Genomic DNA, 23,079 nt, shown 5'->3' with positions numbered 1-23,079 from the left:
ATAAATAACTCAATTTGAAGAACGTTTTTGTGTTAAGTTGGCACAACAAGATCCTTTATGATCCCATACTATAAAAGCTATGACGAGCGTTTACGGTAAAGTTCATTGCTAAGACGTCAGTGGTCTAAATTTATTCGTATCGCACCACGTCAATTCGTCTAATAATTATTATACAAACAATTTCGTAGATAAAAAGCGACAATGTTAAAAGCCGAGATTACGGATCTAATGCGAGATTATTTTATTGCAAATTTATTTCACGCATTAACGCATATTCTAAGGCCTAGGTTAGACAGCATGTGAAGAGAGCTAATCGGTCAATTAAATCGCGGTAAGTACGAATTATTTGATTAATAATTAGCATCATTTCACGAGTTTCCTTTAATACCACATGACTTTACGCAATTTTATTTAGAACAAAATTTTGATTTAAATCACTGGCGCCATCTGTGGCCAACAAATTTTCCTGTCTCGCGAGTGTCGCCATCTATTGCAATTAAATTAAACTCACAAGTCCCTTAAATCGTCCCTAGATGACAGCACAGATATCATACATTTAATTATTCTCCCGCTTAAATTCCAGTAAAAGTGTTTCCAGTAAATTACTTAAATCATGGATTTCGTGTGTGGGGGGTTGGCGGCCAGCGGAGCCTCAATATTCAGCAACCCCTTCGACGTCCTAAAAACCCGTATGCAGCTACAAGGCGAATTACAAGCGAAAGGCGAACACGCGGTCCATTACAAGAACGTTTTCCATGGGGCGTACGTGGTGGCCAAAAACGAGGGTCTCGCGGGGCTGCAAAAGGGTCTGGGGGTCGCGATGATCCTGCACGGATCGCGGAATTTCGTCCGACTGGGGATTTACCAGACGATGGAGAACGAAGGGTTGCTGACTGACCCCCACGGCAGGACGATATTGTACAAAAGTGCGCTGGCGAGTGCTTTCGCGGGTGCGGCGGGGGCTTTTGTCGGTAGTCCCCTTTTCTTAATTAAGACTCAGCTGCAATCGCAGGCGGCCGAGCAGATCGCGGTGGGGCACCAGCACGGACATAGAGGAGCAATCAGGGCTATCCGGAGCATTTATCAACAGAATGGGGTTAGTTTTAGCGTCTAGTACAATTTTGTGTTTTAGTACAATTTTTTTTTTTAAAAAGGTTTTTGGCTTGTGGAGAGGCGTGAACGGGACAATGTTGCGTGCCTTAGCAGGTTCCTCGTCCCAACTCACCACTTTCGCTTTATCCAAAGACAAATTGAAAGAAATCGACATATTGCAAAACTCCCCGTTACTTACATCGCTAGTCGCCAGTATTTTTAGCGGTTTGGTGCAAACCGTCTGTATTAATCCGTTCGATGTGGTTTCCACGCGTCTATTCAACCAGGGTAAGTAATCGCAATAGATGTACAATATTTTGTACAATTTTTTTATTTTATTTTAGCGGTCGACGCGAATGGCCGAGGCGTCCTCTACAGTGGCGTAGTCGATTGTTTTGGTAAAATACTAAAGACCGAGGGCTTTTTAGGGTTGTACAAAGGCGTGGTAGCTAATTATATGCGGTTGGCGCCACATGCGATGTTTTGTTTATTGTTTTGGGATATTTTAAAGGGCTGGAAGCTGTTGTACTTTGAAAACAGATAGCAAATGATTTTTTTCATGTAAATTACTATTCCAATAAACAGTTATCTTACTAGCCAAAATATGTAAAAATTGTACAAAATTTAGTACAATTTATAAACACTTTAAACAAATTGAGTAAATTTCATTTGTCTGAAAAATCAGTTGAACCGATAAAAAATTGTACAAAATTTAGTACAATTATAAAAAAAACACCCAAAGATCTGTAAAATAAATATGTATATTTATGAAACAAGTACCTAACATATAACATCTATAATATGTAATTTACAGTAATAATATAATATTGATAACAACTAAATATATTAACCAACTAAAATTTCAATAACAAAAAAGAAAATAAACAAAATATAAACAAGTTAAAATATTTAGTCGTTTAAAATAAAGATAAACAATTGATCGTTTATTTATTTTTTATACACAATGCGTGGGATAAAACTTACACAGTCACTTAAGTTACGATGGCACGTCTACTAAAAAAGATGCTGGTGCGCGTTATATATGGCATTTATTTATTTATTTATTTATTAGAGCCCTATTTACATATTGATAACTTCTCTTATGTTTTTTTTTAAACGTACTTTTGCGAATTTTTGCAAAAATAAACTTTATATATTCACAGCCTCAAACACAAACTGGTCCGTTCTTAAACTAAACCGTTAATTCGTTAATAAAGTCTCCGTACAGATCATATTACTGGAAAAAAATTAATTGTACAAAATACCGATATTGCGTGCCCGTCTCTATTTTATAGGGAGGAGCGTCAAAATCGGTCGGACAAACAAAAAACTAACGCGTAAAAATATATGTATGTAATAAAATAAAAATTTGAATTTTTCAATTACAAAAAACATATTTTCTAATTTAAATTCTAGTCCTCCCAAAGAAAACACAATTGTACATCAAATTCAGCTGTTTATAGAATTGTACAAGATTTTGTACAATTTTAAAACGCTCAAAAAATGTATTCACTTACCTCATCGTATAGGGAATTTTTTTCTGATTTCAATGATACCCCGCACTATAGGGTTATCTCAAACCGTTTTTGAGTTATTTTCATTTAAAATAGATATTTTAATTCATAAAAATGCCTATATCTCGGAAACTAATAAAGATATTTATATAGTGTTTAGGTTCATTTTAATCGCCATCAAATTCTCGATTTAAATGTTTAAAAACATGAAATGTACAAAATTTTGTACAATTTTGCAATGCTCGTTATTTAACTGATCGCAGCGTGATTTTTTGAGAATTTCATCGACATTTTACTCTATAAACAATTTGAATTCATTCAAATACCATTTTCAAGATATTTGAATATAAAATTGATATTTTTATTCGTAAAAATGCCTATATCTCGGAAACTAATAAAGATATTTACATAGTGTTTAGGTTCATTTTAATCGCCATCAAATTCTCGATTTAAATGTTTAAAAACCTGAAATGTACAAAATTTTGTACAATTTTGCAATGCTCGCTATTTAACTGATCGGAGAGTGATTTTTTGAGAATTTCATCGACATTTTACTCTATAAACAATTTGAATTCATTTAAATACCATTTTCGAGATATTTGAACATAAAATTGATATTTTTATTCGTAAAAATGCCTATATCTCGGAAACTAATAAAGATATTTACATAGTGTTTAGGTTCATTTTAATCGCCATCAAATTCTCAATTTAAATGTTTAAAAACCTAAAATGTACAAAATTTTGTACAATTTTGAAATGCGCGCTAATTAACTGATCGGAGAGTGATTTTTTGAGAATTTCATCGACATTTTACTCTATAAACAATTTGAATTCATTCAAATATCATTTTCAAGATATTTGAACATAAATTTGATATTTTTATTCGTAAAATGCCCATATCTCGGAAACTAATAAAGATATTTATATAGTGTTTAGGTTTATTTTAGTCGCTATCAAATTCTCAATTTAAATGTTTAAAAACATAAATTGTACAAAATTTTGTACAATTTTTTAAAACGGACTAATTCTTGTACAATTTTAAAATGAAAAATTTTCAAATTTTCTGCAAATTTCCTATGTATGTACAAACGTGTACAAATGTGTTTTTCCTAGGGAGACATCAATTCTGACCGATCACCACTGAATATTGCCAAAAGGGATATGTATCGTTAAAAATTAAGTAGAATTTGGTCGACATCACAGACCCGCCATAAATGTCGATAAACTATCGATATTCCTAAACCATACTCTCACTATCCGGTTGCTGAATGTTATTGTACTCGTTTAAGACCCCCTTGCGTAGCGAAGCGTGGCTCGACTTCACGCTGTTCCCGTTAAAAATGCCCGCCACGCCCGCCAAGAATTTCTTGAACGAGTTTTTCTGCACCAAATTGTACTCTTTTGTCGGGAGGGCGTCCAGGGAATGAGTCCTGAAACATATACAAAGCGGATCGCACCCCACATTACAATTGTACAAAATTTAGTACAATTCGCTTACAATTTCGGTTTGCTGCAATCGCTGCCGAGAAAATCGCTGCCGCCCCGATGTCTTACGACGAGGGGCGGCTTTAGGAGCGGCACCTGCGCGTCCTCGATGAATCCCAACTGCTCCTCCCTGGTCATACTCAGCAAATTCCCGTTTGGGAAATTGTTGTTCACCATTTTGTCCTTGGGGATGGCGATGATCTGGATCTCTTTCTGGTTATCCCAGTCCTCGATGAGGCTTTGGGCGGACCGTTTCCGGCCCTTCAAGAACGAATCGATCAAATCCAGGGGGCTTTTACTGGTCCGACCTAACGAAGAATTCGATATTGCACGTGGAAATTTAAATTTTCAATTAATCCTCGTTTACCGGTGGTAGCAGCGTTTGCTGCTGGTAACGGATCCAACGACTTGGACTCCCGGATTTTGTTCAGGACCCCCCAACTCTTGTGCGGCTCGTCTGAGCTGCTCGCGATACTCGACAAAACTCGCCTGGGCCGTGGCTTGTAGCGACCCTCCTCTGGGGCATCGATCAGTTGACTCCCGAAGGCGGTGTTTATCGTCGAACGAGAGCCTCCATACGTACCGTGAGGCTCTAAAAAAGTATGATTTTTTTTTGAACACCCTGTAAGTGACTTTTATCTAGCCAGTTTGGTAGAGCTCGTTCTTCTGATTAAAATGATACCAAACACTTTATGGTTATCTCTAACCGGTTTTGAGATATTCGCTTTTAAAGTTGTAACTTTTTTGGTCCACCCTGTATATTAAATCAGAAAAATGCTCATATCTCGTGAACGAGCGGAGATAATTATAAAGTGTTTGGGCTCGTTTTAATCGTCATGAAGTCTTTAAACTGAATATAAGACACAGGAGATCCAACCCTCCCAAAAAATCCCTTTATAACCTCAAAGAGGTATATGAGAGCCGCCATTTATTTATACAAATAACTCACATAACAAAATATTTAATTTTCACTGAAAAAAAAAATTGTACAAAATTTAGTACAATTCGAAACTTACCCCGGGGCACGCTCGAGTGCCTCCTGCTATGCAACCCGCCGTGTCCGCCGACGATCGAGGGTTGCCTCGACTCGTTGTTCAACTTCGGGCTGCGTCGCGGCCCGCAGAAAAGCGGCGGCAAATCGTTGTAATCGACCTCGACCGGTTTGATGGCGGCGTCGTTCGCCCCCACCAGCCAAAAAGTCTCGACCGCCCCCTTGCCCTTCATGTTGACGATGCCCCGCCCCTCGATGACGTAGCCGCCCAATTTTTCCAAGGCCTCCTTGCACTGCATGCTGATGTGGATCTTCAGGGGTTCCCCGTTACTCTCCATGCGGGAGGCGGTGTTCACTGTGTCGCCGAAGAGACAGTAACGGGGCATCGTGAGCCCCACCACACCCGCCACCACTGGACCTAAGAAATTATCGAAAATACAAAGTGTACGACATTTGATGCGATTTTTTTTAATTTGTACATATTTTAGAAAATTGTACTATATTTAGTACAATTTGTTTTTTTGCATAATTTAAGAAAAATATATAATTTTGAAGATTCCTTTTTACCGGTATGTATTCCTATGCGAAGTTTTAACGTTTCATTCGGCCTGTGACGTACGCTATGTTTCTTGACAGCTGCCAGTAGGTCCAAGGCCATCGAAGCGATATGCCCGGCATGGTTGTCGCCGTTCCTGATGGGCAACCCTGAAACCTTTCAAAAAACTCATTTCCAGGGTTGCCAAGTGTGTTTAAATAAAATCAACTTACCACCATATAGGCGTCCCCGATGGTTTCCACCTTGTACACGTCATAACCTTTGATAATCCTATCGAATACTGTATAAAGATCGTTTAGAAAGTCGACGACTTGCAGTGGGGTACTCTCGGCGGACATGGCGGTGAAGCCCACGATGTCGCTGAAGTAAATCGTCACTTGATCGAAGGATTCCGGTTCGATCCCGTAACCTTTGGTGAGTCTTGCAGCGACCGGTCTGGAAATACGTTTACGTCACGATAGGGTTAAAATAATGTCAGTGATAAGTTGTACTTTGGTAACATCCTGTGCAGTAAGTCTTCGGTTTTGTTCTTTTCCTCGTATAACAGTCGGGTTCGCTCGTTCACGAGCTCCTCCAAATTATTGGCGTACGTTACCATCATGTCCATCATTTGGTCCATTATGTTCTTACTCCTATAGAAGAACTTGTTAATGCAAAAGGCAATAGTTCAGAGAGTGGTAATGGGACACCTCATATATTATTATATTTTTGGATTCTACGTGAAATTCTAAGAAATTTAAGGGGTCACATGCCATATTTTTGTTGCATTGAAAAAAATAACCCCTATTGTACTAAATTTAGTACATTTTATTTTTTTGAACATTTAAATCCAGAATTTGATAACGATTAAAAAGAACCTAAAAACTATATAGATATCTCTATTAGTTTCGGAGATATAGGCATTTTTGTGAATAAAAATATTAATTTTAAATGTAAATATCTTGAAAACAGTTGGAAATAGCCCCATAGTGTGTGGTATCATTGAAATCAGGAAAAAAATCTCTATGCAGTGAAAAGTATATCAGCTACTTAAAAATTGTATAAATTTTTGTACATTTCAATTTGTTATATATTATTACATTTTTGGACTCTACGTGTCATTCTGAGAAATTTGAGGGGTCACACGCCATAGTTTCGTTGCATTGAAAAAAATAACCTCTATTGTACTAAATTTAGTACATTTTATTTTTTTGAACATTTAAATCCAGAACTTAATAACGATTAAAAAGAACCTAAACACTATAAAGATATCTCTATTAGTTTCGGAGATATAGGCATTTTTGTGAATAAAAATATTAATTTTAAATGCAAATAACTTGCAAACGGTTGAAGATAGTCCTATAGTGTGGGGTATCATTGAAATCAGAAAAAAAATTGCTATTTGATGAATTATATATCAAAAGTTTCAAAATTGTACAAAATTTTGTACATTTTAATTTTTATACAATTTTAATAGAGAATTTGATAAGAATTAAAATGAACCCAAACACTATGAAGATATTTCTATTACTTTATGAAATATAGGGTTTTTTGTAAATGTAAATATCAAATTTAAATGCAAATATCTCGAAAACGATTGGAAATAGCCCCATAGTGTGTGGTATCATTGAAATCAGGAAAAAAATCTCTATGCAATGAGATGTATATCAGCTACTTAAAAATTGTACAAATTTTTGTACATTTCATTATGTTATATATTATTACATTTTTGGATTCTACCTGTCATTCTGAGAAATTTGAGGGGTCACATGCCATACTTCAGTCAAATACTTTTCAAGATATTTCCAAATAAACATTGACACTTATTCAAGTTTCAGCGCCTATAAAATCGAAACCACTTAACCTAGAGAGAAACCGTTTCCGTAATAACTTTCCAAGACCTCTCTCTTCATGCATATTTTAACTCATAAAAGCCACTCACTTTCCCTCCTTCATGCCTTTCAATTTGGTCCTAATAGTGGCAAAATCCGGCCGGTGATCCGGATTCTCGGCCCAGCACTCCTGCATCACCTCCAGCACGTACCCGTCGCATCCCACTTCTGAGTCGTAGAGCAGATCCACATCCGGTCTGACCAACGGTTGACCCTCTTTCGGTTCCTTGATCGATAAAACGATGTCTTTCGGTTCGTTATGTACCGGACCGAACGGACCTCTGCGCCCCAATATCTCGTATAAAATCAGGGCAAAGGCGTACACATCCCCCTTCTGGGACCCCCTGGGGTACATGTCCGGATACCTGAGAAGCTCGGGGGCCTTCCATAAGAGGTCTTGTGGAAAAAAAACAATTGTACAATGAGTGAGTGCGAGTGGAACGGTGTTAAGTGAGGCTTACTTCGATAAATCTGATGCTCCTCCTCGCTATAGTCTTGGGTGGCGTAATGGCGGAGGTCAATAAGACCGAAATCGGTCACTTGTAGCACCCAGCGGCTGGTCACCACGCAGTTCGACGACTTCAAGTTGCCATGGCAACCCAACAACGAATTGTGCAAATACAGCATGCCCTGGAAAGAAACAACCGACGATCGGAAGGGGGCGTCTTTTGTTTTTTTTTTACTCATGGCTTACCTTGATGAGATCGTGCACCAGGGAGGCAACGAACATCTTGTCCAGCTTGATGTCCTCATTTTCTATAATATCCTTAAAATGACCTGAATTAGTGGTGGCCGGGGGGAGGAATAATCGAGAGGTAATACATACATACAGGCTGCCTTTGGCGCAGTAATCGGTGACTAGTAGTAAGGAGGTCGGTTGCACGCATGCCCCGATGAACGAATTGACGTTGTCGTGCCTTAAATCCCGTAAAAGTCGCATTTCCTTCATCACCTCCCGGGAGATGTCTTTTTTCCGGGAAAAGGTCAGTTCCTTAATGCGTACCACTACTCCTTTATAAGTTGCCGTGGTGGTAAACACCTGCAGACCCCCTCGGGACTCGTAAGAAGTGACGCTGGCACTGCATAAGCTTAACTGTGGAAAAACAATAATTGTACTAAAAATTGTACAATTCCCTGAAGTGCTTACCCGACTAGGACTGGACACTAAATCTCGTTCCAAGTAGTTGTGGATGTCCTCCCGGTCGATTTTCCACAGCAAACCCTCGATTTCCTGCTCGATTTTCCACTTGCGGTAGATGCTCATGGTGACAACGCTTGCGCAGAACAACGTGATGGCCAACAGTCCGGCCGCGATGATGCTGTTGCGGTGCGTGTCCGTTTTTTGGCACAACTCGTTGTCGAACCCGCAACTCGGCTCGTCGCTCGGTTTGTCACCTCCCGCCCATAAGATTTTCGTATTCGGGTTGATCTTGTATTGCTGAAATCATTCGGGTATTGTTGCCGCATTGTACAATTTGTTGTACAATTAAAAAAGGGAACAAAAATTGTACTTACTTACCGGAAGATCCACGTCGTCCGATTGGTAAAACTGTCCCACCGGACCGATCAGAAAGGGACATGAAAAATTGTACTTTGGCCCCGGGAAACTCACTTGCTCCGACTCCTTGTACGCCAGCACCGAAAAATTGCCCTCCGAGTCGCCGTTTTTGTCTAGTTTTATCACCGCCCCCGTAACACCTTAAAAAATATATAATAAACAATTGTACAATATATTGTACAATTTTCAATAAACTCACTCCTGTAGGTCTGATTGATTTTGATGATGGTCTCGATGATTTTGGTACCGTTAGAAGCGATTTCCCGTATGACATTTTCATTTAGTACAGTTTCCTGGGCCAACAAATAGTGCAGGGCGGACGCGTATAGTTTTACCGAGTCGTATAGGTAGGCCGCGTAAATGCTTACGAACTGTACAAAAAGAAGTACAATTAAATTTTTTAGAATTGTACTAAAAAAAAAATGAACAATTGTACAATTATTACAGTACTCACTTCAGGCATATAGTTGACGAACAATTGAAAAGTGTGAAAATCAAAGGGATCCAGTTCGTTATGTTGTCGTACATCTTCGGAAAATTTCTTATAATTATCCGAGGGGGCGGTAGGTACCACCACGAACAACGACTTGGCCCTCTTGCGCCAGTTTTGGTAATCAGTAAACTCTTTGCAACTCTTATACTTTTCAATCTCGTCGAATTCTAGCAAGAAATGTACAACAAAAATTACACGGCAAATGGTTGGGCAATTGTACAATTACTCACTGAAAATGTACCGATGGCTCTCTTTTTTCAAATAGGTGTTCATGTCGGCATATATGACGATGTATTCGCCGTTTTCGAACAGTTGGGCCCTTTGCATGTTGTCCATGAAGTCTATTAGGGAGTATGGGGTACCCAGGAATACGTAAACTGAAATAAACAAGAAAATGTTATTGTACAATCATTTTTTTTATTCAGATTTAAGAAATAACATAATTGTACTATAATAAAAAAATGTACAAAGTATTGTACAATTGCAAAAAACTCACTTCTGGTTTTATTTTTTGAGTTCTGAATGATTTTCATTCATATTTTTAAAAAAACATAATTGTACAAAATTTTGTACATTTGTTAAAAATTCGCTGTGTTATTCTTTGAGTACTAAATGATATTTTAATTCATATTTAAAAAAAATTACATAATTGTACTGTAATAAAAAATTGTACAATTGCAAAAAACTCACTTCTGGTTTTATTTTTTGAGTTCTGAGTGATTTTCATTCATATTTTTAAAAAAACATAATTGTGCAAAATTTTGTACATTTGTTAAAAATTCGCTGTGTTATTCTTCGAGTACTAAATGATTTTTTAATTCATATTTAAAAAAAAAAATACATAATTGTACTGTAATAAAAAAATGTACAAAGTATTGTACAATTGCAAAACACTCACTTCTGGTTTTATTTTTTGAGTTCTGAATGATTTTTATTCATATTTAAAAAAAACATAATTGTACAAAATTTTGTACAATTGTTAAAAATTCGCTCCTAGTGTTATTCTTCCAGTTCTAAATGATTTTTTATTCATATTTAAAGACATCATAATTGTACTGTAATAAAAAAAATTGTACAATTATTAAAAACTCACTCCTAGTTTTGTTTTTCGAGTTCTGAATGAAGTCGTACCAAAACCCCGTGTGACAACACTTATAATTCTGCTCGCAGCACCTGTGCCTGTCCCTCGCGTTCTTTTTGTGCTGCACCGACATGTTAAGGGCGGCCGCCTGTTTTTCCAGCGAAAGGGCGACCGTGTCCCACCGTTCCTCGTAAATGATGGAGAACTTGTGCCAGTTGTAGTAAGTCAGCAGCGAGAAGATCGACTTGGTCACCTAAAATCCACGTAGGAGACTAAAATACACATTTGAAGGTACACCCAAAACGGAAATGTACAACGCGATTGTACAATTTTATTGGCGGACATGAAATTTACCTGGGTGTCGGGCGGTTCCGTTCTGGCAAAGGTGGGCACGTCGGACGCCTTGTAATCCGAGCATTTCTGAAGAGAAACTTTAATTGTACAAAATCTAGTACATTATTATTATTATTATTATTATTATTGTAAAAAGCAACTTACGTAACTGATCATCGGGATGTTTCGGGCCTGAGAGACGATCGCCTCGACGTAGCAGGCGCCCTCTGGACCGAAAAAGGCGGCCACGCCCTCGCAGATCATGTCGGTCATAGCGCGGGTGGCCACGACGGTGTCGCCCCTGGTGTCGTTCCAACGCAACACCAGCGTCACGTTGGGCAGAATCGATTCGTCTTGATTGATCTAGAAGGTTCGCAGTATAAACGGTTGCATAATTCGCTCGTTATTTTATGGTGTTAACCTCTTTGATGGCCATAGATATGGCTCCGGAGATCATCAGACCCTGTCGCTCTTTGAGCACCCCCTTGACCGCCGTCAGGTACCCGAGCACCAGTTTCACCTTGTGGTCATCGAGAGACTCCTTCTTGAGGTCGCCCACGGTGAGGTTCTCCCTTTTGAAACCTCCCGCCGAGGGAGAAAACCGGTTGTCCTCCTCCTCGTCCTCCATGAGGTTATAGAGGTCATGGTAATCGGTGCCGTTCAAATGACCCGCGTAATAAGGGGTGGGGGCGGTGATCGGGGGCGGCCGCGACCAATCGTCGTCGACGTTCACGGGCGGCAGCACCGATTCTGCGTTGGAGGGGATGCGCGACAGACACAACAGCAGCGTGACTAGGAGAGAAGCCTGGCCGAGGCGCATGGCCGGCCTCCTCCTACCCTAGACAGCCTCCGACACCTACAAAATAAATTGTACAACTTTTAGTACAATTATGGTGCTTGCTACATATCGGTCTGTAGGTTAAGGACCAGGCCGTTTTTTCTTTTTAATTGATATTTGAGTTTGTTTTTCATCATACAACAATCATAACAATTAACAAATAAAATAATCGAGGGGATTCTCTGAAGTATCAAAATATAGGTGGCGCCATCTAGTTTAAGACAAAGGCATATCATTTGACTCTGTCATGTCGGTAACTAAGAGTTCTGCAATGTCTGTCAGTAATGTCAATGTCTTATTAAATGTTAATGGCTAGGTTATGTTATTATCAAAATAGTAATAAGTTTTTCCCATTAAAACTATTGGCTTAAATTAAAATAACTATAAAAATAGATTCGTGTTTATTTATTTAAGATTCTCAACAATTCCGACACGAAGTACGTCCAGGAAATTAGTGCAAAAATTCCAGGAAATCACTGGAAGACTTCCCTGAAATCTGAAGGCATTTTGTATTCCAGGATTGATTGAGAGAGTCCCGTGCCTGGAAAAATTATTCCTTGGACTTAAATCTTTGGAATACAAAAAGTTACTTTTCATTTCATTCCTGGAATTAAGCTTCTCTACAATTGCAACATTAGGAAGTCGACACAGGACCTATACAGGATACCATTGAATTCAAGTCCAGGAAATTGCTGCAGGAGTGTCAGAATTGCTTGGATTTGACCTAAAAAGTCCAGGATCCTAGGAGGAGGATAAAAGGACCAATACAAAAATGACACTCTTATCCAGCTATCGGAATAATGAAGAAAATCCTGGAATAAACACAGAAATTATTCCTAGAATATACAAGTGGTTAGTTGCAAATCCTGGAATAAAATGAATAATTATTGTGTTAAATGCCTGGACAATTTAATCAATTCCTTTTGAAATCCTGGTATAAAATAATCATGAAGGGTTTTCGACAACACTTAACCAGTGGTTCGAGACATTTGAAAGTATGACCAAATTCTTCTTTTTTTTCCTATATATTAAGCATAAAAAAATAATAAAAAAAGTCTTATAGCAAAAGTCTCTATTTCCTATATGAAAGCCACAAAAAGTTAACTTCGAAAAATCCACTTTTTATTATTTTTTTAAAAATCTATGGGTCCGAGACAAATATGACCAAGACAAAAGTTGTTTGAAATAAGAAGAGTTATCATGAGAAAAAAAATTTTGGTTGTATTTCCCATAGAATACGAAAAAATCATTAAAAACGTGAATTAAAAAAAGGCAATTTTCTCAAGACCTATGGGAAATTTCGAGTTTTTTATTTTTGCAAAAAATGCTCCCTTTAAAGCCACACAAAAAAGTATTTAACACATTTTATCGAAAAAATAACAATAAAGATGTTTTTGCAATTTTTTCAGTTTATAACCAGTGGTTCGAATATTTTTTCACTTTGGAAATTAATTGTGCCCGCCCAGTACGTCATAGACGAACCAAAACCGCTTGGGCAAATGCCTCATTCATTTCACTACAACATAGTAAAGTCTCAATATTTCAGCTTTTTTGCAAGTACCTTTAAAGTAATTTTTTTCCAAAAAAGTACCGTGTGCAGGCCACTGACTTCCCCAAGCAAGCAGACCGCGGTCGCGTTTCCATGGCAACGAATACACACGTGGATTATTATCGTCAAAAAAGACCCTATTTAAAATTGAATTTTATATACGAAAATTTATTGGAATCGGGTTGGAATTGATTTTAATCTCTTCCTAAGGTTTTTTACTATTTTTTCATGTAGGTATCATAAAGTAAAATGCCCCCTTTATACCCTAAAACTTCATCTGAAAATGGTCGATTTTGACGTCTACGTACGGTAATGGCGTCTTTGTCATCGTGACGTCACATCGATTTAATCATGCGACACAGTGGACCGATCTATGGCATTTTACTGGACAAAAATTACGATACAGTGGGTCCTATTAACATAAAAAAAAAATAATCGGGATTTAGTGTAATTATTTTCATTTTAACTTTACTGTTATTTTTCCAAGCAATTGAGGAGATTTTTCCAGGCAGTTGAGGGTATAATTTTACTGTTCCAGGCATTTTATTACCAGTTTATTAAAAAAAAAAAAAAACGATTTTCAACTGCCTGGAAAATTTTAAAATAATTTTTCCAGAGAGTCCAAATCATTCATTTGCCATCCTTAATAATTATATTTTTGATAAAGTAGTCGAGGAACTTGGCAACGCCGAGTGAAAACCACGTCATCATTGTTTACATCAAATGCCATGCATAAGAGTATTTATAATTTACATGTCTTCCGTACACTATGCTGGTCTTCATTTGTTTTCAAGATGGCCGTCTGCAAGGCCCACTTGACATTTACGTCATTTAGTTTAGAGAGAGAGACATATAAAACGGCTAAAATAAATAACAGCATTTTAAGGAAACGAGGTGCCAATCAGTATAAAGATCCATTAATAAATTTCTGGTATTTGATTGAATTTTTTTTTTGGAGGAATGGTAGTTAAACTTCTGATTTTTGAGGTTAAAAAATTTTAATAAAATAAAGAGCTAAGAAGGGTGAAAATATTTTGTAGTCTCAATCGTTGGGATTTTTTACCTTTTTGGCAACATTGTCCGAATTCACGTCTTTGTCCCCCCCGCCCCCTGCTGCCAGACGCGTATTTAATACAAAACAAACATTAATAATTAAGCGCTGTTGCACATCGGTTTATCTTATCAGCAGCGGTGGTGTTACGACTACGAATTCTAAATTTAAAACCGTGTGCTGTTGTATAAATTGTAAAATAATCATCATTATTATTATTATTATTATTAATCGCGCTGGAGAAGCAGCTGAAACCAGGTATACCTACGTGCCAATAAATCCAATAAATCATTTATAACCGGTGTAATAAAATAAATAGGGGCACGCAATAACACTTTTCGATAAATAAATAAAATCGGAGAGATTTTTGGAGTGCAGCCAAAACCGTCGTCTATGAAATAAACATATCGGTACAAGAAACAGTACAATTATAATTCCTTTAACCATAATACACAATTATGTAGTAAGTAATATAAGGAATGTGTTATTTTTAGAAGCACCCTGACCATGAACCAACCTATGGCGATGTTGAAACGAGATTACTAAATATAAAATCATTGCACGACGGTTTCGAGGTGGTTTATCGCGAATAATTGACACGGTTCCGCCCCCCTTACTATTTAACGTCTTTTTGACGTTTGACGCACCCCTTACTACTATTGGTTCTATTTGACAAGTGACAGCATCTAATATTTCTTGTCAGTTGTCATGGGGAGGGCCCAACAAGAAACGAAATAAATGGACGTAATTCGTCATCTCGGTCACATAAATAAATCAAAATGCAAATTAAACAATCATAATTCGTTGACGGTGACTTCCTCAAGAGAGCGAGAGAGAGAGAGACCCAATAAATAAATGATTATTACATTTCGCCGTCTAATAATTTAATAAACGTTATTTTAATCCGGTTTGAGTTGAACCGAACGGTCGTAGGGGGCCAATTGAATAAAACTCAATTTTATCAATGGATCGTTTAAGTGGATTTTGTACTGACGACACTTTGAACTAACAAAAAAAAAATCATTTTGAGGGTGCCATCAAGTGGGCCCACTCAACTCCGAAATTGCCCTCCCGTTATTAAAACACGTCGAGTGGAGTATATGAGCAAATATTTGACGAGATCTGTATCGCGTGTTAATCGCGCAATAAGGTTAAGTTGTATATTATATTATCAATGATGAAAATGGTGAGTGAAGGTATATAATATGTGTAGAATAAATTAGTTTTAGGTTCGTAGTTATTTAATTTATACGTATAATATTATTTTTCTTTCAAAATCCATTTCAATAAACAATGATCTCATTCAGGCTCCGTGAACGCCCCTTATCGATGTGTTATGATTAGGTGGCAGTTTTTACTTTAACGGTGACATCGGCGATGACGAAAGGGGACATCGGTGGACAGTCTTCTTGAAGGTTCCGAAATAGACGCGTTTTCGGGAAAATCTTAAAAGACGTAGGGCGTGTCCCTAACATTAAGACGGAAAGACGTATAAAAGACGTAAAGACGGGTTAAGGTCAGGATCAGTAAGACGTGGCTGCATCCTTTTCCTTTTCTATTATAAGACGTGAGACGAGTTATTATAAGTGTTTTAAAGCCGCTCGACATAGGGATGTGAACGCGATTTACCATATCAGTTAACAGTTAAAGTCTACTCCAAACTCTTTTGTGCAATAGTTTTCTTAATTATTTTATTAAATACTTTGAAAATCCCGCACCGGACTTTTCATTACCATCAACAAACCCTAGACAACATAGAAAACCCTACATATGTATGTGGTAGTAACCAGTTACGCGACCACCAGAAGATAATAATGATTAAAAATACCCGGACGGTGGCTAAAAATAGAACCGATGATGCCATTTTTACGTACTACACCGGTCGAACAGGTACATACACACACACGCTTTTTTTCGTTTTAAAATAAATTCGTCTGCACGGTGGTATTATAGTTCCTTTTTTAGACATTTCAAGGTTAAATGGGGGTCAAGAGGGTGGACACCCCGATCTAATGCCCTTTGGGTATTCACCAGTCGCGTTCTAAAAATAGAGCAGTTCTATTTTTAGCTCACCACAAGAAGAGAATACCTTCATATATAAGGTTGTTTTTTTCTATCGGTTTTATTCATGACAATTGTTGAACAGTTGGCAACACTGTCACGTCAAATGTTATGACGTATGAATAGATTGACGGATGGCATTAGGGCGGCCATGTTGGTTTTTTTTTTATGATGCGTAATAATGCCCAAAGTTAGCATGATATTCGTCTTCTTTAGTTATTTAAATTTAATTAATTTTTAATGTTATAATTTTAAAAATTTAAAGTGAACAATTTTTAACGTTCTCTTGTGCAAGTCAAACAAATCTCATCCGTCAATGAGTTCTTATATTTCCGCCCCTTACTATTTTGATTTGACGTTTAACCGACTCCTTACTACTAACTGTCTTTGACAAGGGACGTCAGTGTGTTCTGTCAACGTGATTTGTTAGTTTGACATACGTCAATGACGTTACTTGGCAAAAATAATTAGTAATAACGTTCACCCTTTTCAATTCTTTGCCAACTGTATGCTAGAAGTGAGTACTATAGTATTTGTATAATATTTCAAATTTATATTTTTTTTTGTACAGTTACAAAAATTTTAAGGTTTTCCCTATAGGAGAATACCCACTATGGTGTTTTATTTTTCGGTTTTAACAGCCGAATTGTTAAACAGTTGGCAATACTGCATTTCATACGTGAAATGCGTTGACGTTTGACAAATGACATTAGCCATATTGATGTTTTTCAAATATGCCTATGCAAAATCATATGAAACCGAAACCTTATATTAATAAGACATTAATGTAGGTTGGTTTTTAGTGACGTCATGTGTCAACAAAACAAACTTCCAGGAATCTGACAGGTCACAGTTAACTTGATTTGTGTGATCCCATGGGTTGCTATGTGAATAAACAAATCGTAAGGGCGTGCCCCTGAGCAGGATCAAACAAACCGAGACGATGTTTGATCAATAAATATGAATTTATGACCGATTTCTGTAATTACAAGCGTAATAATAAGGTAAACGTGCGGTTAATTGGATTTTTTTTTCTCTCCTTATTTACGGCCCATTATATACATACATATAAGAAGAAAAATAATAATAACGGGAATTTTTTTTTTATTGCCCATTTACGACGTTAAATAAAATAATTTAAACTCGCCTTCCAACAATGATTCTATTTATAGAAAAGAATTTTGTTTATCTACACGCCCGGCCGCTCTAAAAATAACATAAACGTTCACTTTATCCTTTAATAAAAATCAAGATGGCCTCGTTAAAAGAACAGCTGTGACAGCTGTCAATCAGGGACGCCATCTTGGAAAAACTATTTTCAATAACACACCATCGATTCGATTGTTTTTTAATGTGATTTTTTCCCCTCTCATTATCGTTGACACGCGTGACATTCTACTAGACGGTACGTCTCCGTATTTAAAAACCCATTACGGTAATATGGTATTAAGATAAAACAATTACATTATCATGGCCCAGGTGTTTAGCAGCAGAAACTCCTGCTTTTAAAAATCAAATCAACGAGTCAACCCTCGCGTGAAAATCCATTAGTTTCACCCCAAGGGGTTCATATTATACTCTCGCGTTCAACCCTCTCTTTTTGCTCTAATAAGCATTTTCATTTCTATAGTAACTAACACTGTAATAAAATAAACATACACGAAATTCGCATAAAATCTCAACATGCTGCGCTATTTTCTGACCGGTTAAAATCGAAAATAACCGCGGGCGTGTGTAGCCTAGTTCGCCTTTGCTAAATAAACTTTCGGAAAACTTGTATATTTATTTAAGGCACATTAGGATGTAATTTATGTTATATGTTGTACCTAACGTCTGAATGGGTCGATTTGCATACGATTTGCGCTGGGTACGGTCGCCATTAGATAAAGTTTTAATGAGTTTTTTAGGGAAATCAGTCGTTACATTGTACGAGTAGCCTACGATCAACTGAGGATATGCATAGGAGATAAATTGAATTAATAAAATTTAATAGTAGAAAAAAAGGAAGATAATTACTGAAAATGAGCTTCACTTAAGATAGGATATTATTATATTTTTGAATTCTACTTGAAATTCCATGAAATTTGAGGGGTCACATGCCATACTTTGCTCAAACCGTTTTGAAAATATAAACAGTTGAAACTTTTTAAGGCCTATTTGATGGTAAATATAATCGTATTTCTTATTACTATATATACACAAAATTCTGACTGGAATTATGTAAATAAACTTTAATAATTTAAAAGTCTATTTTCCATAAAACTGGAAAAAAACATTTTTCAATTTTGAATTTTACTTAAAATCAACCATAACTCAAAATGCAAAAATTACCCGATTTCAAAAATTTTTTCTTCCATATGTGTAAAATGTAAGAACAAACATAAAAGCCTAATGACAAAATTCTCTTACTCCCATAGGAGAGCTTAAATCAATCATTAAAGGTCTTTTTCGAGCCTTTTCTTGATTCCTGTCACTCTGTGAGTAAAACTGTACAGGACCATTTCGGTTCCTCTTGTCAAGATAAGAAAAAAACTCTTATAACATATAGCTTCATTCCTCATAGGAGCGGAGAAAAACGTATCACAAGTGTGCTTTGACTTAAAATCAAGCATGAAAGTAGCAACAACTTTGTTAATTTAGACGGGACACCTATATATAATTTCATATTTGGATTCTACATGAAAATCCAAGAAATTTGAGGGGTCACATGCCATATTTTCCGCAAACCGTTTGGACGATATAAACAGTTGAAAGTTCCGATTTTTTTTACTTTCAACTGTCATAGCGCCAAGGCTACTTGATGTACAAAGAAACGGTTTTCACTATTATTCTTAGCTTTTTCGGCTCTATCAAATGACATATTTACTTCAATTAAAAAATTTTGACCCATGACCATGATTTTTGAACTAATGAAACATTGTATTAGTAAGTAGGTCCCGATTAATCAAATAACGAAGTGAAACCCGTTTTTAATTATAAAAAATTGTCGTTTTTTACCCTGCTAGTCTAAAAAAGTAGAAACTCCTGAAGATGTTCAACTGCCCATATCTCAGAAACCCTTGAAGCAAAGTAGGGCATGTGACCCCTCAAATTTCTTGGAATTTCACATAGATTCCCAAAATGTACAATAAACCATAGTGGGTACGAGAGAGCAACTCTTACCATGTGTATTAAAAAATCCGAAAAAACAAATGGTGCCTGGCATTGGCGCGCATCGTTGCCGCTACTTTCGGTCCTCTGCTGATCCTCGTCACTTGTTTATTGTTGCAATTTGAGCGTTTTATTCACGTGATCAAAAAAACCAGCGCGGGCTAAAAATAGCGCACTCGCTCGCTTATAATCCTACTAATCGCTCTTATTATTTGCACTTATATATTGTGGTGATAACGAGGAAATTTACGAAAAAACAACTCTCCAACGCACTCACTCACTCACTCGCACTCTCCTCCGTTAAAACCGCGACGATGTTGCAGAAATAGACGACAACAAAGAACACTGTTTATAACATATATTAGAATAACGTATTGGATCTATATAGGTGGTACCCCCCTTATTTTGAACTAGGAGGGTTGTATCGAGCACTCACACGAACCCAAACGCACGTCACAACACGTAAAAGTTTATTTACGTGAAACTTTCGACGTGTGAGTCGATCACCAACCAAAAAACCCCGACGACGTTCACCGAAACTGACTCTACGTGTGTCTGTGTGCGAGAAATCCGATTGTGACGATGCCTGCCTGTTGAATGTGTCCCTCTGTTGGGTTTTCTTTTGTTTTGCGACGTTGCCAAGATGGCGACACACGTAATGATTTTTTTTTTTAATTTGCAACTTACTGTTGCTACTCCTCTTATAGCCACATCAGCTGTCTTTCACAGAAAACAGACCAAGTATTTTCCCCTTTGTGTTCTGTGCTGTCTTTTGCTTCCTCATATTTGTAGTTGGCTTTGATATGGACTGTAGCGCGTTTACACCAGGATTTAATGCGAACTCGTGTAAACGTACCCAAGATCGTATGGAAGGATACTATTTATAAAACAGTCTGGCAACCCTGCAATTATTTATGCTGTCTATAATATTACCGTGATCATTAATTAAGCGGCTACCTGGAAAAGTGACAATCGATCAAGCCCATAAGTAGAAATGACTTCTTTAAACCAATTTCAAATATTTACGCTAAGATATTTGCGAAATTTTAGCATAGTGGCGCCCTCTATGAAACTACTACAGTTCTCTCCAATTATGTAAGAAAAAAAAAACATCAGTTCTTATAGAGGGAACTGCTTGCTGCATAGGGAGGGAAATTTAAAATAAATAACACACAAATAATTAAAGTAGATTCAATTTATTTACAATATGTTCGGGTATTCCCAGCTTCTTAACGAGTTGGCCCATATCGATAGGACCAAGTTCTTGCATTTTCCCCAGCAGTTCTTTCAAGCCGATTTTGCACCCTTTGAGCCATTTTTCCGTGCACCCTTCCAGCTTTTCCTTGTCGTGCTTCTTCTTGTAGATGGCGCAATATTGCAGCCGATCGAGCAGTTTTTCCTTTTCCCCAATTTCCTCTTTGATTTTCTTCACTAAATCCAGCAGATTTTGTCTCTGTTTCTTCTCGTCTTCGGGGGAACAACTGAACATCTCTTCATCACTCTCGTGGGATTCTGTGGCGGTTATAACATCACGATCGAGCACAACAGTTAGCTTCTTGCTCACTTTAGACACCGGACAATAGATAGCGGTATATTCTTTGCGTTTCTTTTTTTTACATTTATTTTTAACTTCTGCCAAAGGCACAAAATCATCTTCTGAATCATTGTTCTCGTTCAGACTCTTGGCAAAGCTTACTGGGTCCTTTTTATATTCAGCTAAATACTCTTCAGTTGTAAATCTGCCTAATTGGATAGCTTCGGGTTTGCATTCTTTTGCAGAACCTTCACTATTAATTGTTTCAGATTTGTTCCGAGACGACTTGGTGTCATTTACAGCCACTAAAGAGCCACACGTAGAGTGTACAGGACTCACTGTATGAGGTTCAGTCTCTACCACTTCACTTCCATCGACAGTTGCCTCCTCTAATGTTTCCAGAGGTTTTGCCTCGGATGAATCATTTTCTAAACTTATCGGATCACTCTCTAATGGCCTTTGAAGTTTCTTTTTAGGCCTCGCCAGTCCGATTCTTCTACACGGCGTGTGGTATCTTGACTTATTCTCTTCCTGGGGCTTCTGAGGGGTATCATTATTTACATTCTCCTTGTCCAATTTATGCCTAACGGAATTTGGGGTGGTTGAATTATTTTTAACCGGAGTCTTTTGTAGCATCGGCGAGCAAAAGGGCTTAAATACGGACGAGGGCTTATTCGGTGACATAGTGAACGTGTTTTTCTTTTATTAATCGATGAAATTGTTGCGTTTTTTTATTGTGAGAAAAAGCTGGTTTGTTTACATTCAAAACTGACGTCACAGAACACAAATATAGAGAAATGTGTGTTGCCTAATTAACAGACAGAAATTCTGTTGACAGCTTTATTGACGTTGTTGACAAAGACGGGGGCATCCATCTTGGGTGGCATGTGGCGGGAAATTTAAGCTTGATCTATTGCCTGATATTTAAATTTCAAGTAATTTGCAGTTGCATTACAAAGTTGATGCGTTAACTGACAAGTGATGAGATATATTTAAATAGAATTTTATTTTATTTAAAAAAAAAACAATATGCTTATCATTTTAGAAATACCCACATTTAATTAAAATCGTTAATTTTAAATGTTGAGAAAAAATAAAAATATTGGATCTCAGACATCCCTCATCACTTTAATCAAGAATTAACACATCAACTAAAATATTATTTAATTTAAATTTGGTTTTTAAGAAATCGCTTATTTAAGATGTTTAGCTGTAGATACTTACCAAGAATTATAAATTGGCCCGATAGATATGGGACAAAATTTTAAATAAAAAAAAACAAAGCTAATTTTTTTTTTAAATGTTTTATTTTAAGATGAATTAAAATAAATTTAACAAAGGATTTTAAAATGCATAAAAAAGTTACAATATATTCTAAATGAAATACTGCAAACTGTAAGTATGGTATTAATAACACTTTTTATGTAAAAAATAGAATTGTTGCAGGTATAAAACATGATAAGAAATATGTAACAAACATACCTAAATAAAAAATAAACATATATATTTTTTAACCATCTATACAATTGCAATAAAATAATATATATCCACAAATTATAAAAAACAAAATATAAGCTCTTATAAAGACAGAAGCTGAACCTATCTCTTGAAATAAATATGGGTTTTCATTGTAAATAAGTTAATTAATAATGACTAGATATAATACAAATACATATGTACGAGTTAATATGCATGTTTTTTCCATTTTATTTTTTTAGTATAAGCAAATAAAAACAAAATATGACTTTTGATTAGTCACAATCGGGTAAAGATGTCACAAGTCAGTGGGGTTGTCTCCAGTAAGACTGACGTTTTAATTGTCAATTGGGTCCGGTGTTGCCGTTTCAGCATGTCGGGTTGCCACGGCAACGTTGTTCTGAAGGGTTTTCAATGAAATACGGCAACGTCGCGATTATATGAAT

The 23,079-nt window shown here is 36.8% G+C and overlaps 2 protein-coding genes across 3 annotated transcripts; one reads left to right on the top strand and one right to left on the bottom strand.

Annotated features, from left to right (window-relative positions):
- Positions 1-15: 15 nt before the first annotated feature.
- On the top strand, positions 16-1,727 carry LOC126746118 (solute carrier family 25 member 35-like). Of its 2 annotated transcripts, none has more exons than XM_050454224.1 (4): positions 16-331; positions 599-1,096; positions 1,155-1,380; positions 1,437-1,727. In XM_050454224.1, the coding sequence occupies exons 2-4, from the start codon at positions 614-616 to the stop codon at positions 1,634-1,636; spliced, it is 909 nt and encodes a 302-aa protein (XP_050310181.1). In that variant the 5' UTR covers positions 16-331; positions 599-613; the 3' UTR covers positions 1,637-1,727. The 2 variants fall into 2 exon arrangements, with proteins under 2 accessions (XP_050310181.1, XP_050310180.1); XM_050454223.1 differs by having other exon boundaries at positions 17-331; positions 584-1,096.
- A 112-nt stretch (positions 1,728-1,839) lies between these two features.
- On the bottom strand, positions 1,840-20,211 carry LOC126746116 (receptor-type guanylate cyclase Gyc76C-like). Its single transcript, XM_050454221.1, has 21 exons — positions 19,636-20,211; positions 11,396-11,830; positions 11,140-11,337; positions 10,996-11,061; positions 10,654-10,894; positions 9,791-9,937; positions 9,522-9,727; positions 9,267-9,438; positions 9,029-9,207; positions 8,657-8,947; positions 8,336-8,602; positions 8,204-8,275; positions 7,971-8,139; positions 7,560-7,905; positions 6,130-6,270; positions 5,851-6,073; positions 5,650-5,794; positions 5,108-5,500; positions 4,459-4,683; positions 4,105-4,399; positions 1,840-4,036 (listed from the first exon to the last, which is right to left on the bottom strand). The coding sequence occupies exons 2-21, from the start codon at positions 11,792-11,794 to the stop codon at positions 3,844-3,846; spliced, it is 4,368 nt and encodes a 1,455-aa protein (XP_050310178.1). The 5' UTR covers positions 11,795-11,830; positions 19,636-20,211; the 3' UTR covers positions 1,840-3,843.
- Positions 20,212-23,079: the final 2,868 nt, after the last annotated feature.

This window comes from Anthonomus grandis, chromosome 17 (assembly GCF_022605725.1).
Source record: "Anthonomus grandis grandis chromosome 17, icAntGran1.3, whole genome shotgun sequence".
Lineage (NCBI taxonomy): Eukaryota > Metazoa > Arthropoda > Insecta > Coleoptera > Curculionidae > Anthonomus > Anthonomus grandis.
This window is presented reverse-complemented; position numbering and strand designations above follow the sequence as displayed.